The sequence below is a fragment of the Macaca fascicularis genome, chromosome 19, assembly GCF_037993035.2.
Source record: "Macaca fascicularis isolate 582-1 chromosome 19, T2T-MFA8v1.1".
Taxonomy (NCBI): Eukaryota; Metazoa; Chordata; class Mammalia; order Primates; family Cercopithecidae; genus Macaca; species Macaca fascicularis.
The window spans coordinates 59,813,550-59,825,865 of NC_088393.1; the positions used below are offsets into that span (position 1 = coordinate 59,813,550).

The 12,316-nt window shown below is 39.5% G+C and overlaps 1 protein-coding gene across 3 annotated transcripts in view; it reads right to left on the bottom strand.

The window, feature by feature from the left end:
• ZNF432 (zinc finger protein 432) overlaps positions 1-12,316 on the bottom strand; it is a 14,351-nt gene continuing 2,035 nt past the window's right edge. For all 3 annotated transcript variants that reach the window (XM_015440948.3, XM_015440947.3, XM_015440949.3), the window contains exons 3-5: positions 7,951-8,077; positions 6,952-7,047; positions 1-2,008 (exon numbers count right to left, since the gene is read on the bottom strand). In XM_015440948.3, coding sequence (XP_015296434.1) covers positions 288-2,008; positions 6,952-7,047; positions 7,951-8,077 — 1,944 coding nt within the window. In that variant the 3' untranslated portion in view covers positions 1-287. The remainder of the gene's footprint in view (positions 2,009-6,951; positions 7,048-7,950; positions 8,078-12,316) is intronic.

Sequence of the window (12,316 nt, forward strand, 5' to 3'; positions counted from 1 at the left end):
TGGATGTTGTCATAGTTTTAATGAAGGTTGACAAATGAAAGGTTACCCCCAATCCACAGAATCTCTCTCAGATGAGTTATTTTCTATACATTGGTACATCAAAGATTTCAGAGCCTGAATTCATGTTGAAGCCTTTCTGACATTGATAGCATTTACCCTAGTGGATAACACTGGATTTTGAAATATGATTTTTCATACTCAATACACATAAAAACTATACTGTGAAATCACTGATGGTGTACAAGACATATTTTATTCCCAAAGGCATGACCACGTCCATTGCATTGTTAGGGTTTATTTCCATTATGAGTTCGCTGATGTACAATGAGATTTCTCTTTGAGGAGAAGGCTTTTCTACATTCACTGCATACAAAGGGTTTCTCTCCTGTGTGAGTTCGTTGATGAACAATTAGACGGCTCTTCACAGTGAAGCCTTTACCACATTCATTGCATCCATAAGGTTTTTCTCCAGTATGAACTTGCTTATGTAAAGCAAGCTCAGTTTCCATGGCAAAGCCTCTTCCACATTCACTACATATACAAGATTTCTCTTCTGTATGAATTTGCTGATGTACAATAAGATAGCGTTTCATGGTAAAGCCTTTTCCACATTCACTGCACATAAAGGGTTTCTCTCCAGTATGAGTTCGCTGGTGTACAACAAGATTGCTCTTAAAGGCAAAACCTTTTCCACATTCATTGCATATGTATGGTTTCTCTCCAGTATGAGTTCGCTGATGTAACATCAGTCCACTATTCACAATGAAACCTTTCCCACATTCACTGCACCTGTAAGGTTTCTCTCCAGTATGAGTTCGCTGATGTACAATCAGCCGACTCTTCAAGGGGAAGCCTTTCCCACATTCACTGCATATGTAGGGCTTCTCTCCAGTATGAGTTCGCTGATGTATGATGAGCATGCTTTTCACAGTAAAACCTTTTCCACATTCACTACATAGATATGACTTCTCTACTGTATGATTTCTCTGATGTACAATGAGATTGCTCTTCCTGGGAAAGCCTTTTCCACATTCATTGCATACATAGGGTTTCTCTCCTGTATGAGTTCGTTGATGTTCGATCATACGGCTCTTCATGGTGAAGCCTTTCCCACATTCATTGCATATATATGGTTTCTCTCCTGTATGATTTCGTTGATGTATGATAACATAGTGCTTTGTGGTGAAGCCTTTCCCACATTCACTACAGATGTAGGGCTTCTCTCCTGTATGAGTTCGCTGATGTATGATAAGCATGCTCTTCCCAGTGAAGCCTTTTCCACATTCACTACATACATAGGATTTCTCTCCAGTATGATTTCGCTGATGTACAATGAGATTACGCTTGCCTGGGAAGCCTTTTCCACATTCATTGCATATGTAGGGTTTCTCTCCAGTATGAGTTCGCTGATGTTCAATCAGACGGCTCTTCATGGTGAAGACTTTTCCACATTCACTGCATATAAAAGATTTCTCTCTTTTATGAATTCTTTGATGTTCATTTAGCCTGGACTTTCTGGAGAACACTTTTGCACAAAAAGTACATCCATAAGGTTTTTCTCCTGTATGAACTCTCTCATGATCAGTGAGCTGTGACTTCTTGACAAATGCTTTCCCACATTCACTGCATATGTGGGTTTTTTCTATTTCATGAGTTCTCTGATGCTTACTGACTTGGGATTTAGTGCTACTGGATTTTGTGCTTACAGAGAATTTAGCTGCAGAATAAAGTTCTTCATACTTACCATGAAGAAATGATTTTCCATCTCCATTAAATTTAGTAGAGTTCTTAATTTCACAGCTTTTGCTCTGGTTGACTAAACTTAAATTTGATTTCAAAGCTTTTATATATAACTCAAATGTGTCATGATTTTCCCTGAAAAGACAATGGCTTTTGGTTTGAGAGGCAGTATTTCCAAATGCATTACGTTCATGGTATTGTTCCACACTCTTCAGCATCCTTTGATTTTCCAAGTGATCCTGCAGATGATCATCAACTTTGTTGTTTTCTAGGAAAGAAGAGAACAATGAATCCTTTCATAATCTTGTTGGGGATAAAACTGTTTTCTTAAAAAAAAAATCCTTGTTTATTATTATTATTATTTGAGACAGAGTCTCACTCTGTTACCCAGGCTGGAGTGCAGTGGTATGATCTCAGCTCACTGCAACCTCTGCCTCCTGGGTTCAAGCAATTCTCCTGACTCAGCCTCCGAAGCAGCTGGGTTTACAGGCATGTGCCATCACGCCCAGCTAATTTTTGTATTTTTAGTAGAGACAGGGTTTCAATATGTTGGCCAGGCTGGTCTTGAACTCCTGACCTCAGGTGATCCGCCTACCTCGGCCTCTCAAAGTGCTGGGATTATAGATGTGAGCCACCACACCCAGCCAGGTGTTTTTAAATATGGCTATTTAATGACAATACGATGATAATAGTATAAAAGCAACTTCATGTATACACTTTGGTAAAAACATAATAATATAAACAAACCAAAAAGTAAAAGCAGTCTGTGTGCAAATAAGGTGAGGCAGTTGACAATCTGTATAGATTTGACTGCTTTCTAAACAGGACCTTGCAAAACATGTGGACACAGTAAAATACAAGCAAGTCATTATTACAAGCAAACAACAGGGCTTGGAGGAACACCATTCCACAAAATTTTGGGAGACACCAGACCACAAAGGTGAGAAAGGCAACTGATCCAAAATTCTGAGGGTTGTATTTATTCACTCCACTAGTATTTGTTGAATGACTCCTATGGATAAGGCACTCTGCTGGCATTTGGGATATACAAAATATGCCTTCTTTTCACTGATGCTGAATTCTAGTTAGGAAAAACAGAGGGAACAAAAAAAGAAGGGAGTTGGAGATGTTAAGTGTGGTTTGGTGGAGCAGTGTAGATGATGAGAGTTGGGGGAAGCAGGATATATTTGTACAAAGAAAATACAAGGTTAAATGATTAATTCAATGGGGAGAGTGAGGAAAGTGAGGACTCAAAGATTACTAAATATATGGCTTGAGACACTGGGTAGATGAAAGCATCTCATGAGATGGCAAATATTACTGCAGTCCAGAACATGTAAAGTATACACTGTGAAACATACACTTTGAAATGGTTATCAAATACATAACCCAGACATCAAGAATCTGGTTGGAGGTATAAATGGAGAAGGCAGCATGGAAATAATCAGCACATACATATTATTTAAGAAAAAAGGACTGAATGACTTTTTTTTCTTTTTTTTTTCTTTTGAGACAGGGTCTCACTGTTACCCAGGCTGGCGTGCAGTGGCACAATCTTGCATCACTGCAACCTCCACCTTCCAGGCTCAAGCAATTCTCCCACCTCAGTCTCCTGAGTAGCTGGGGCTATAGGCACATGCCACCACACCTGAGTGATTTTTGTATTGTTTGTAGAGACGGGGTCTTGCCATGTTGCCCAAGCTGGTCTTGAACTCTTGGGCTCAAGTGATCTGCCTGCCTCTACTTCCCAAAGTGCTGGGACTATAGGTGTGAGCCAAAGCACTGGGCCAGGATACCATGTTGAGAAGACATGTAGAATGAAAGAGGAAGGTACAGAGCCAAGGTTTTAGACATTCCAACATTTGGTTTTGGGATTATTTAAGCCCTCTTAGAGGAACCAAATTGTGAGTACAAAGATCAGGGAAATATGCTTACTGAGATATATAGAATAAATATATCCACATACTTGTTGCCTGGCAAGGATAAGAATTAGAAATCTCCATCTGTTGAAATTAAGTGAACTGAGATAAGACTCTTGTGTGGTAACTGTTATTAAATTTGCCCCTCTTCAATCTGTAGACTACCATCTAACTTTCCAAAAACATTCATCACATTTAATGAACAACTCCTATAGTCAACATTCCACCCTCTGGTTTAGCTGTGTTGTGTTATCATATGTTCCATTAATTATGAAACAGGAAAACAATGATAGGGAATTTTGCAACTGGCCAGTGTACCATGTAGTTGCCTTCAGAAGAAAATGTGCTGCTGCATGGGATATGAAAACTGTCACTTTCTTCTATCACATTTTGTATGCAGTAGAAAAGTCATATCAAGGCCAGGTACGGTGGCTCACGCCTGTAATCCCAGCACTTTTAGGAGGTCAAGGTGGGCAGATCACTTTAGCTCTGGAGTTCCAGACCAGCCTGGGCAACATGGTGAAATATCTTCTTTACAAAAAATACAAAAATTAGCCAGACATGGTGACATGCGCCTGTAGTTCCAGCAACTTGGGATGTTGAGGCATGAGGATCGCTTGAGGCCAGAGGTCGAGGCTGCAGTGAGCTGAAATCGTGCCACTGCACTCCAGCCTGAGCAACAAAGTGAGACCGTGCCTCAAAAAAAAAAAGTCGTATCAAATTTTTCCCATTTCAATGTCCCTGATACACTGTTTCCTCATCTGCTACCAATAGCATCTACTTCAGTAATGCTACATTTATGTCTCACCATTAGTTAAGTTGTACTAAAGGATAAACTTCCTCCTTCTAGACAAAGGTTGTGCCAGCTTCACCTTCAGTTTTTCTTAAGATATTTAGCTGTTTCTTATTATTGCTACACTGCTGTCATCCAGGTGAAAGGTCAGACTAGCAAGATATTTTGTGAAAAGGCCAAAATATAAAAGTAACCAATCCTCAACCATGCTACCTCAATTACTCATATATAAAATCAAAAGTCATCTTGATAAAAAAAGCTTACATTACCATGAATATTACCATGTTTCCGCTCCACGATTTCTCCGACAAGCAGCTTCTATCACTGACCTGTATTTGGCCAACTTGAGGCCAATCTTTTGATAGTCAAGCCCATGGCCTTGCACAATTCCTATTTCATGCCTTCATTCTTTTTTTTTTTGAGACAGAGTTGCGCTCTTGTTGCCCAGGCTGGAGTGCAATGGCGCAATCTCGGCGCCCCGCAACCTCCGCTTCCCAGGTTCAAGCAATTCTCCTGCCTCAGCCTTCCTGAGTAGCTTACAGGCATGTGCCACCATGCCCAGCTAATTCTGTATCTTTAGTAGAGATGGGGTTTCTCCATATTGGTGAGGCTGGTCTTGAACTCCTGACCTCAGGTGATCCGCTCACCTCAGGCTCCCAAAGTGCTGGGATTACAGGCATGAGCCACTGCACCTGGCCCATGCCTTCATTCTTAATTCATGTCACCATCTTCCTAATTCAAAATCTAGATATGCTTTGTGCACATCATACTCTTGCTGCAATTCTGACTATCCTGCCATATGCTCTATTTCCTCTGTATTCCTAAATTAACCCCTGTATCATTAATTTTTATGGTAATCCTCTGTGTAGTGAGGATCTAGATCTAACCTCATCCAAAGAGAGATCTAACATTTGTTCTTAGCTATTAGGAAACGAGCTCTAGGCCCTGGAATGTCCTGGCCTATAGGAGTGTCTTTGTTTGCCCACTGGCTTTAACTGCTGGACAATTTAACAATATGATTTATGATAGGGGCTTTGGCCCATGCCATATCAGTTCCACACTTTGGAAAAACTAGATACTCTAGGTATTAGCCCGACTTCTGGGAGAGGCAAAAGACTAAAAGTCAGCCATGTGGGCTGTATGTGACTGGAACCTAATCAAAACTCTGGCCACCAAAGGCTCAAGTGAACTTCCCTAGTTGTCAATACTCTGTATTGTCACACACTGTGGCTGGGAAGACACGTAATGTCCACAGTGAAAGAAGGACCAGAAGTACTGCACTTGGACCCCGTCCTGGACTACAAATGACCTGGGAATTCTACTCCTAGGTGAAGGCTCAAGAGAAATGAAAACATATGTTCCTGAAAAAGTTGTACACGAACTTTCATAGCAGCATGATTCATAAATGCCAACAAGTAGAAACAACCCAAATGTTAATTCAATAGATGAATGGATAAATAAAATGTGGTATATCCATACAATGGAATATTATTCAACAATAAAAAGAAATGAAGTACTAATACATGCTAAAGAATGGAAGAATTTCAAAAACACTATGCTAAATAAAAGAAGCGAAGCACAAAAGACCATATATTTTATGATTCTATTTATATAAAATGTCCAGAACAGGCAAATCTATAGAGATAAAAAGTAGAGGCCGAGCGTGGTGGCTCACACCTGTAATCCCAGCACTTTGGGAGGCTGAAGCGAGTGGGTCACGAGGTCAGGAGTATGAGACCAAACTGGCCAACATGGTGAAACCCCATCTCTACAAAAACACAAAAATTAGCTGGGCATGATGGTGCGCACCTGTAATCCCAGCTACTCAGGAGGCTGAGGCAGGAGAATCGCTTGAACCCAGGAGGTGGAGGTTGCAGTGAGCCAAGATCATACCATTGTACTCCAGCCTGGGTGACAAAGCGAGACTCCATCTCAAAAAACAAAAAAAAGAAAGAAAGAAAAAAAGTTGACTATGGTGATGGTTACATAACTGTTCATATACTATGAAGCACTGAAAAATAAACTTTAAATTGGAAAATTGTATGGTATGTAAATTAAGCTGTTAAAAAACAAATCTATAATGGGAAAAACACATTAGGGAAATGAATACAATGCTACTGTCTAAGATGAACTAAGGGAAAAGCAGAAATCAAATGTACAAAGGAAGTACTCTGAGATAGACATAAGTTATGACCTAGTTTGGACTACAACTGATGTAGGATGTAAAACTCCTTTCTAGGTAAACAGTCAACAAAAATAGTAGAGACTTTTAATAAGAGAACTCCATAGGTAGAGGACATTCAATACAATACCAGCACAGACAGGAAAGAAGATGGTACTAAAGGAGAATGCAACCTTAAAATAAGATGGGAAGGGTTTTTTGTGGAGGAAAAATGATCTGTATTCCTAATAGGCACTGCTTCTGTGTCCTGAGACACCCACACAGCATTCTTTTACTGACTATAATATGACTTACGCATCTTGCTGGTTCTCGCATACCTGGACAGATTTGACTGTGCCTTTCATCTTCCATTGTCCATGGTTCTTCTCCTCGTTCCAACCTGGAGAGTGCATCTGGTTTGCTGACTTGATAACCTGTTTATGGGAAATGACAGAAGACAGACACACTGGATTGGGCTGGTGTATGTAATGTGAGAGAATGTGACATTTAAGTAACTAGACAGTTTTCACATCTGCAAAGTAAGTAGAGGCTTTTCTCTCAGGAAAGGGCAGATTACAGTCAGACCTTAATATCTGAAAATTTCACATCCAGGGATTCAACCAACCATGGATTGAAAATATTTAAAAAAAAAATACAATAATAAAAAATACAAAGTGCAGTGGCTCTTGCCTATAATCCCAGCACTATGGGAGGCTGACATGAAACCAACACTTGAAGCCAGGAGTGGGAGACCAGCCTGGGCAACACAGATTCCATCTCTACAAAAAAAAAAAAAAAAAAAAAAAAAAAGCCAAGCATGGTGGTTTGCATCTGTAGGCATAGTTCCTCAGGAAGCTGAGGCAGGAGGATCACTTGAACCCAGTTCAAAGCTGCAGTGAGCCATGAAGCCACCACTACATTCTAGCCTGGGCAACAGAGCAAGACGCTGTCTCTAAAGAAAAAAAAAAACACAATAAAAAACAAATTAAAACATACAGTATAACAACTATTTACATAGCACTTACATTGTATTAAGTATCAGGCATAATCTAGAGATGATTTAAAGTATTTGGGGGGAGGTGTGTGTAGGTTATATGCAAATACAATGCCATTTTATATGAGATTTGAGCATCTGTGGATTTCATATCCATGGAAAGCTGTGAAACCAATCCCTCTCAGACACTGAGGGGTGACTGTATATCCTTTTACCAGAAGCCAGAGGATGTACCAAAAATCTGCTATTCAGAGCACTGCAGTTAATTCCAAGGGTAAGCAGCTGAGAAAGCAAAGGCCACAGACTGGGCACCCTCCAGGTGATACAGTGCAGCTGTCCTTACCCATTGATACCAGGTTGCTGTAGATCTCCAACATCACATCCCGGTACAAGCCCTTCTGAAAAGGGTCCAGGAGCTGCCACTCCTCCCAGGTGAACTCCACAGTAACATCCTCCAGTGTCAGCAATTCCTGTAAGAAAACAGAGCCTTGCTTAACAGGAAGTGTTTCTCTTTTACTGACATGAAAAGAATGTGAAGGGAAGTTGTCCTGCTCATATTAACCACATAGACTGCATCCATCTATAAATCTATTGTATTTTTTAATATCACCAGAGAATCTCCAAGTATTCTATAATTGTACAGTGCCCCATTTGCTCAACAAAAATTAAGGTTTTATATCAAAGCCGCTCAGTAAAAACAGGTTTTACGTATAAATTTTAATTTCAGTATCTATTGCCCAGTCAAGAAAGTATATGCTACCTACATCTAGGTATCTGATATAAATTGTTTCATTCACTGTAAGCCTTCCCAGCTAATACTAACATAAGACATGGGGAGACTCCAGATGCTAGAATCACAGGACACTATGTTCATGTTTAATTATTAAATGGATTAAAAAATAGAAATGCATAGAAAGCATGAGAAACTATTAAAGAGTAATCAAATTGGGAAAACTTATTTTTGGAAATATATATTAAATATATATGTACACACACAAACATATATACGTGTGTGTATATATATGTATACAGTCACAGGTATGTGTGTCTATTAACAGAAAGGTTATATTAGATACACTGAAGAGATAATTAGTGAGTTGGAATTCACAGTAAAAAAAAAAAAAATAACAGGGCCAGGTGGGGTGGCTCACACCTGTAATCCCAGCACTTTGGGAGCCTGAGGCAGGTGGATAGCTTGAGCTCAGGAGTTCAAGACCAGCCTGGGAAACATGGTGAAATCCTGTCTCTACCAAAAAGACAGAAATTAGCTAGGTACGGTGGCACACGCCTGTGGTCCCAGCTGCTTGGGAGGGTGAGGTGGGAGGATCGCTGGAGCCCAGGAAGTTGACGCTGCAGTGAGCTGTGATCATGCCACTGTACTCCAGCCTGGGTGACAGAGTGAGACCCTATCTCAAAAAATTAAAATAACTGAAAAATGAAGCAGAGACACAAAGTGACAGAAAGTATGAAGGAGAGTTTACTAAATATGGAAGATAGAATGAGGCCTAACATATGCCTATACATAGTTTTTGAAATATTATATTGAAATGAGAAGCAATTTCCAAATATCTGAGTGAGAAATTTTCAGAACTGATTAAATACCCTGTAACTCAAATTTAATAAATCAACAAAGCCAAGCAGAAAATCTGCATCTAGACACATCAGACAGAAACTATTGAACATCAGATGCAAATATAACATTATATAAACAACCATTAACAGAAGGAAAAGATGCATTACCATCAAAAGAAAGACAAAATGTTCTAACAACTGACTTCCATAGAAACAAAAGAAGCAAGAAAAGTGCAGAATAACGTCTTCAATGTCTTGATTCTGTGGTAATTGGCAAATTGTATGGTATGGCCTAGCCCCGAATGCCACTGGAAAATAAATTGAGACCCTCTTGTCAACTAAACTGCCACTCTCCTGTCTCAACATGACTTATAATCATATGGTAGTGGGAACTTGAGGCAGGAAAGAGCTAGGTGAAAATTGATGGGATAATCTATCCCCATGTAATTGCAGAGATTAATACACAGATAAAAGAACAGACTTAGTGGAGTCTGCAAATTCTTAATGCTGCTGATCTTATCACATTCGGAATTATTTCACACGAGAAATAAATCTGTTTGGAAAAAAAACCCTTAGGTTTCTACCTAATTTCATACTCAAAAATAAGTTTCTCCCGTTTAAAGTCCTAACCAGAAAGCAAAAGAACCTATGGAAGCAGAAGCAAATATGAAATATATTCATGTTCAAAGCCATAAAGGAAAAAACAGGGACAAATTTTATAAGAAAAAATTTTAATATCTACATTGAAAAACAGATCATAAACAAAGCTGAAAGAAAAATGATGGGCTAAAAAAATTTGCAATAAACAAAAGGTCACTATATAGTAGATATAACCAACTCATTAACCAGTAAGAAAAAAGTTTTTTAATATAAAAATTATAGTCAGGCATTTCACAAGAGAAAAAAATCCAGTTGGCCAAGAAATACACACGAAGGACTTCAACCTCACCTGTGATGAGGAAAATGCAAAATCAGACAAAAGAATATTGGATCACTGAAAATTGTGTAATTTGATAATGTCTTATTTTTAAGTATTGGCAAAGATTTAAGGCAAAAAGGACTCCATGTATCAGTCTCTATGTTGCAGGCACTCATTTAAATACTTTACATAGTTTAACAATGTTTCCATGTATGACTTTAGACAAATGGAATGTTATACAATTAATATTCTTCAATTAATTATAGTGATATTCCTTTATATTCTAAAACTATACCATCTAAGGCAGGGGTGTCCAATCTTTTGGCTTCCCCGGGCCACATTGGAAGAAGAAATGTGTTGGGCCATGCATAAGATACACTAATGATAGCTGGAAGAAAAGTGCAAAAAATTCTCATAATGTTTTAAGAAAATTTACAAATTTGTGTTGGGCCACATTCAAAGCCATCCTGGGCCACATGCAGCCCACAGGCCGCAGGTTGTACAAGTTTGATCTAAGGTGACCAACAGGTGAAATGTGATTCCACTGAAGCAAAAGAAGTCATAATAAATGTGTTTATATATACAGACACATACATAAAACACCTAGATTTATAAATACACATACATACAGAGATGCACACAGTTCAGTGACAGTAAGTACGTGCTACCAAACCTTTGTTGAAGCACTATAAGGGGATTAGGAAGAAAGTTATGATGAGCAAATTTACCTTTTTTTTTTAGAGAGACAGAGTTTTGCTCTTGTTGCCCAGGCTGGAATACAATGGCATGATCTCGGCTCACCACAACCTCCGCCTCCTGGGTTCAAGCGATTCTCCTGTTTCAGGCTCCCGAGTAGCTGGGATTACAGGCATGCACCACCATGCCACTCTAATTTTGTGTTTTTAGTAGAGACAGGGTTTTGGTCAGGCTGGTCTTGAACTCCTGACCTCAGGTGATCCGCCTGCCTCGGCCTCCCAAAGTGCTGGGATTACAGGCATGAGCCACCGTGCCCGGCCCGGGAATTTACTTTTTTAACCAGTGTGTACTTCATCATTAGAATTCATTTCCCTGTGGGGCCAGGCACAGTGGCTCACGCCTGTAATCCCAGCACTTTGGGAGGCAGAGGCGGGTGGATCACCTGAGGTCAGGAGTTCGAGACCAGCCTGACCAACGTGGTGAAACCCCATCTCTACTAAAAATACAAAAATTAGCCAGGCATGCTGGCGTGCACCTGTAATCCCAGCTACTCAGGAAGCTGCGGCACGAGAATCCCTTGAACCCAGGAGGCGGAGGTTATAGTGAGACGAGATCACACCACTGCACTCCAGCCTGGGAAACAGAGTGATACTCCATCTCAAAAAAACAAAACAAACGAACAAAAAACAGATTTTTTTCCCTTGGGAATCCATGAGTTATTTATGTAATTACAAAAAAATAAAAGCAATAAAAATATGTAAGAATTGGATGTGAAAATGCAGAAGGATTCTGTATATTCTGAGATGAGGTAAAGTTATCAAACATGGCACCCAACAACTCAAGACCTTATCAGACAACTCCCTAATGCCAAATCTGCAGTTAATGCCAGTTCAGCCATCTGTTCAGGACAAATGGAAGCTATGCACGCCTTCCATTTTCCTAGGCCACTTAGATTTTATTCCCAAATCAGCTCACAAAGACACAAAGACTTGAGTGTGTGGCCTTGCTTTCGTCCCTTGAAAAAACTGTGTCCACTGAGTTTTCCTGGTCTATTTCCATAGGAGTCTCTGAGGAACCCTGTTATAAACAGCAGTAAGAAATCTTCTGCCTTCATTAGAAAGCTAGTTCAAAACACTGTTCAAAAAACCATATCACCTCTGAGAAGAAGAGCAAATTTTTCTTGACATCTAAGTGCCATGAAATAATGATCTCCTGAGGAACGTGTCTGCTTTTTCCTCACAGTCACTGTATATTATATAACTTAGCATGACTTTCTTGTACTGGCTGTCGGAGACATCAGATGCAAACTGACAGCTAATGTAATAGAAAGGATCTTCTAGTCAGGCATTATGTTCCAACATCAGTCATTTTTTAGGAATCACATAAACACTATATTCCTGATCTTACTTTGCCATGATGTTGGAGTTAGATTTAAAGTTTATTTCTCTCTAGATTCTGAAATGATTTCTTACAGGTCTCTACAAATCCACCATGGAATAAAGGAGAGAGTAAAATAGAGAAA